At 65.8% G+C, this 2568-nt stretch overlaps 2 protein-coding genes across 2 annotated transcripts in view; both read left to right on the forward strand.

The window, feature by feature from the left end:
- PAQR4 (progestin and adipoQ receptor family member IV) overlaps positions 1-2568 on the forward strand; it is a 30241-nt gene that overhangs the window by 19004 nt on the left and 8669 nt on the right. The gene's annotated exons all lie outside the window — the stretch shown is intronic.
- KREMEN2 (kringle containing transmembrane protein 2) overlaps positions 1930-2568 on the forward strand; it is a 4881-nt gene continuing 4242 nt past the window's right edge. Inside the window, exon 1 of the mRNA XM_014537182.1 lies at positions 1930-2559. Coding sequence (XP_014392668.1) covers positions 2285-2559 — 275 coding nt within the window. The 5' untranslated portion in view covers positions 1930-2284. The remainder of the gene's footprint in view (positions 2560-2568) is intronic.

Here is a 2568-nt window from a genome sequence, read left to right on the forward strand (position 1 = left end):
TAGATAGATGATAGATAGATAGATAGATAGTCCACATACCATACAACTCAGCGATTAGGCCGTAGCAGTTGTATTTAGTTAAGATGAGGTCATCCTGGAGTAGGAAGAGCCCTAATCCAATCCTGAGGAATGGAACAGATTCCCCCTCACAGCTCTCGGAAGACTTCTAGCCTCCAGACTGTGAAACAATACATTTCTGTTGTTTAATTCCCCGGTCTGTGGGTCCCCTCAGCAGGGGCAAGGGCCCTGGCCTTCCTTTGTTGGAGGGTCCATGAGCCTCCTCTCAGAGCCTGAGTCCTGGAACTGAGCACCCCCTTCCTCTCATCCCACCCACCCTCTGCAGGAGACAGGCAGTAGGGAGTGGAGTGGGCGATGGAAGTGCTGTGGACCAAGTGGACAGTCCTTTTTGGTCCAACCTCCCTTCAGGGAAGGGGCCAGTTCCTCCTCTAACCCCCCACTGGGCCCCATTCTTCACATGGGGACCTGGCTGTCCCATCCCACACTCACCCTTTCCTTGACAGGCTGTGACAGCAGGTGGGGAGGCTCTCAGTGCACCCCATCACCCTGGCCCAGGCTTGCGGCCCTGGGATGCTCTCTGTGATGCCACCGAGCCTTTGCAGTGAGGGTGCTCGCAGGCGGGAAGGAGAAGAGGACCAGGCCACGGGTGGCCGGCTACCCAGTCACCAGTTACCCAACTCCTAGTCAAGTGCCTGAAAGTAGGAGGCGAGCCCGGGCAGCCTGGCTGCTGACCGGGTGCCCTCAGGAGGCACTCCCGGTGCCAGCCTTGACCCTCAGCAAGCCCTCCTCCTTGGAATGCTCCCCTCTGTGCCACCCACCCTCCCACCCAAGAGCCTGCGTGTGAGGCACGAACTGTGAGGTCTTCTCCTGTCTCATCACAGACAGCTGCATCTTGGCCTTTCTAGAATCTTCCCTGCGCCCCCCATCTTGGGGGGCTACTGATCTAGTGGGGACAGGTCCTCCCAGGATGGATAGCCGGGTGTGGACCCAGTGAGGGGTTAGACTGAGGGGCTAGGGTTCTGGGAGGGACGGATCCGTTCTGAGCCTCCAGCCACCACCCGTCTCCTCCCTGTCCCCTCCCTCACCCTCCAACGCACCTGCGCTGGCCTCCCCCCAAGCCCTGGGGGCAGCCGGCGGGCGGCGCTGGAAGATCAGAGAACTCGGAGGAGTGGGGCCCAGGGGGAGGGGGCGGGGAATTTCCCCCCACGCCTGCCCGGGCCTGTTACCCTCCCCCTCCCGCGCCGGGGGCAGGGGTACAGCCGGGGAATTCCATCGCGCTGCGAGGGCTCCTGCGAGCCTGGGCTGGGGGGTCTCGGAACCCTGGGGGCAGCCGGCGGGCGGCGCTGGAAGATCAGAGAACTCGGAGGAGTGGGGCCCAGGGGGAGGGGGCGGGGAATTTCCCCCCACGCCTGCCCGGGCCTGTTACCCTCCCCCTCCCGCGCCGGGGGCAGGGGTACAGCCGGGGAATTCCATCGCGCTGCGAGGGCTCCTGCGAGCCTGGGCTGGGGGGTCTCGGAAGAAGGCTTCCCCAGACGCCAGCTGCCCCTGCCTGTCCGGGACTGAGTGTCCACCAGCCCCGCCTGTCTGGAGGGGGCAGGGGCCGGGAGCTGCACTCCCTCCATCAGGCCAGAGGCGTCGGGACCTGGGGAGCAAAGGGCGTGAGGATCTGAAAGAGGGTATGCGTGTGTCTGACAACCGAGTGGGTGACTGGGTGGGAGGGATGCGTGCGTTTCGTCTAAGGGTGCTTGTGAACGGTGTCCCGGGGCGTGTGGCTCTGGGGAGGGTCCTGGATCTCCCCCCTTAGGGTCCTCCCCACACACTCCCACGGGAGCCTGCACGGACCCTGCGAGGGGGAGGGGGAGGGGGAGGGGCGATCCTGGAAAACTCAGGGATGGGGGGCGGGAGGGAGGGACCCAGGAGGGAGGGACCCGCTGAGGGACACGAGGGGGGCAGGAGCAGCGCATTAGATCCTGGGCTAGGGAACCTCAGAGCGAGGTGCAGCGGGAGGAGGAAGGTGTGGAGGTCCGGGCCAGACCCTGCGCTCCCAGAGGCGGAGGCGGAGGAAGCCTGGCCCGAGATCCCCCGGGAGACCCCCCGGAGGGACAGGGCAGAGAGGAGCCTCCAGGCGCAGAAACCCTGGGAGGCACTTCCCCGCCCCAGACGAGAGTGCTGCCCAGGGTGGGACGAGGATTCAAGGTCAGAGGACAACGCCTCCCCCCAGGTCGCCTGGGAGACCCCGAAGCGACCCCGGGGTGGCACAGGTCGTATGCAGGCCTGGGCGACCTCTCCTAGGTTGGGGGCGATGGGGACAGGAGCCCCGCAGAGCCTCCTCCTTCTCCTCCTCTTCCTCCCAATGCTGCTGCCACGCGGGGCCTCCGCGGGGAGCCTGCATACCCCAGGTGAGTCTTGGCCAGATGATTGGGCCTTGGTCGCACTCCCTCCTTCGCCTCCCCGCCTAGGGCCCGGGTCCCGAGCCTGGGGAGGGGTCAGAGCAGGTGGCGGGAGCAGCCGAGCAGCCCCAGGGCCCCGGGGACACCAGGGGCCCTGGCT

Source organism: Myotis brandtii, unplaced genomic scaffold (genome assembly GCF_000412655.1).
Source record: "Myotis brandtii unplaced genomic scaffold, ASM41265v1 scaffold1738, whole genome shotgun sequence".
NCBI classification, from domain to species: domain Eukaryota; kingdom Metazoa; phylum Chordata; class Mammalia; order Chiroptera; family Vespertilionidae; genus Myotis; species Myotis brandtii.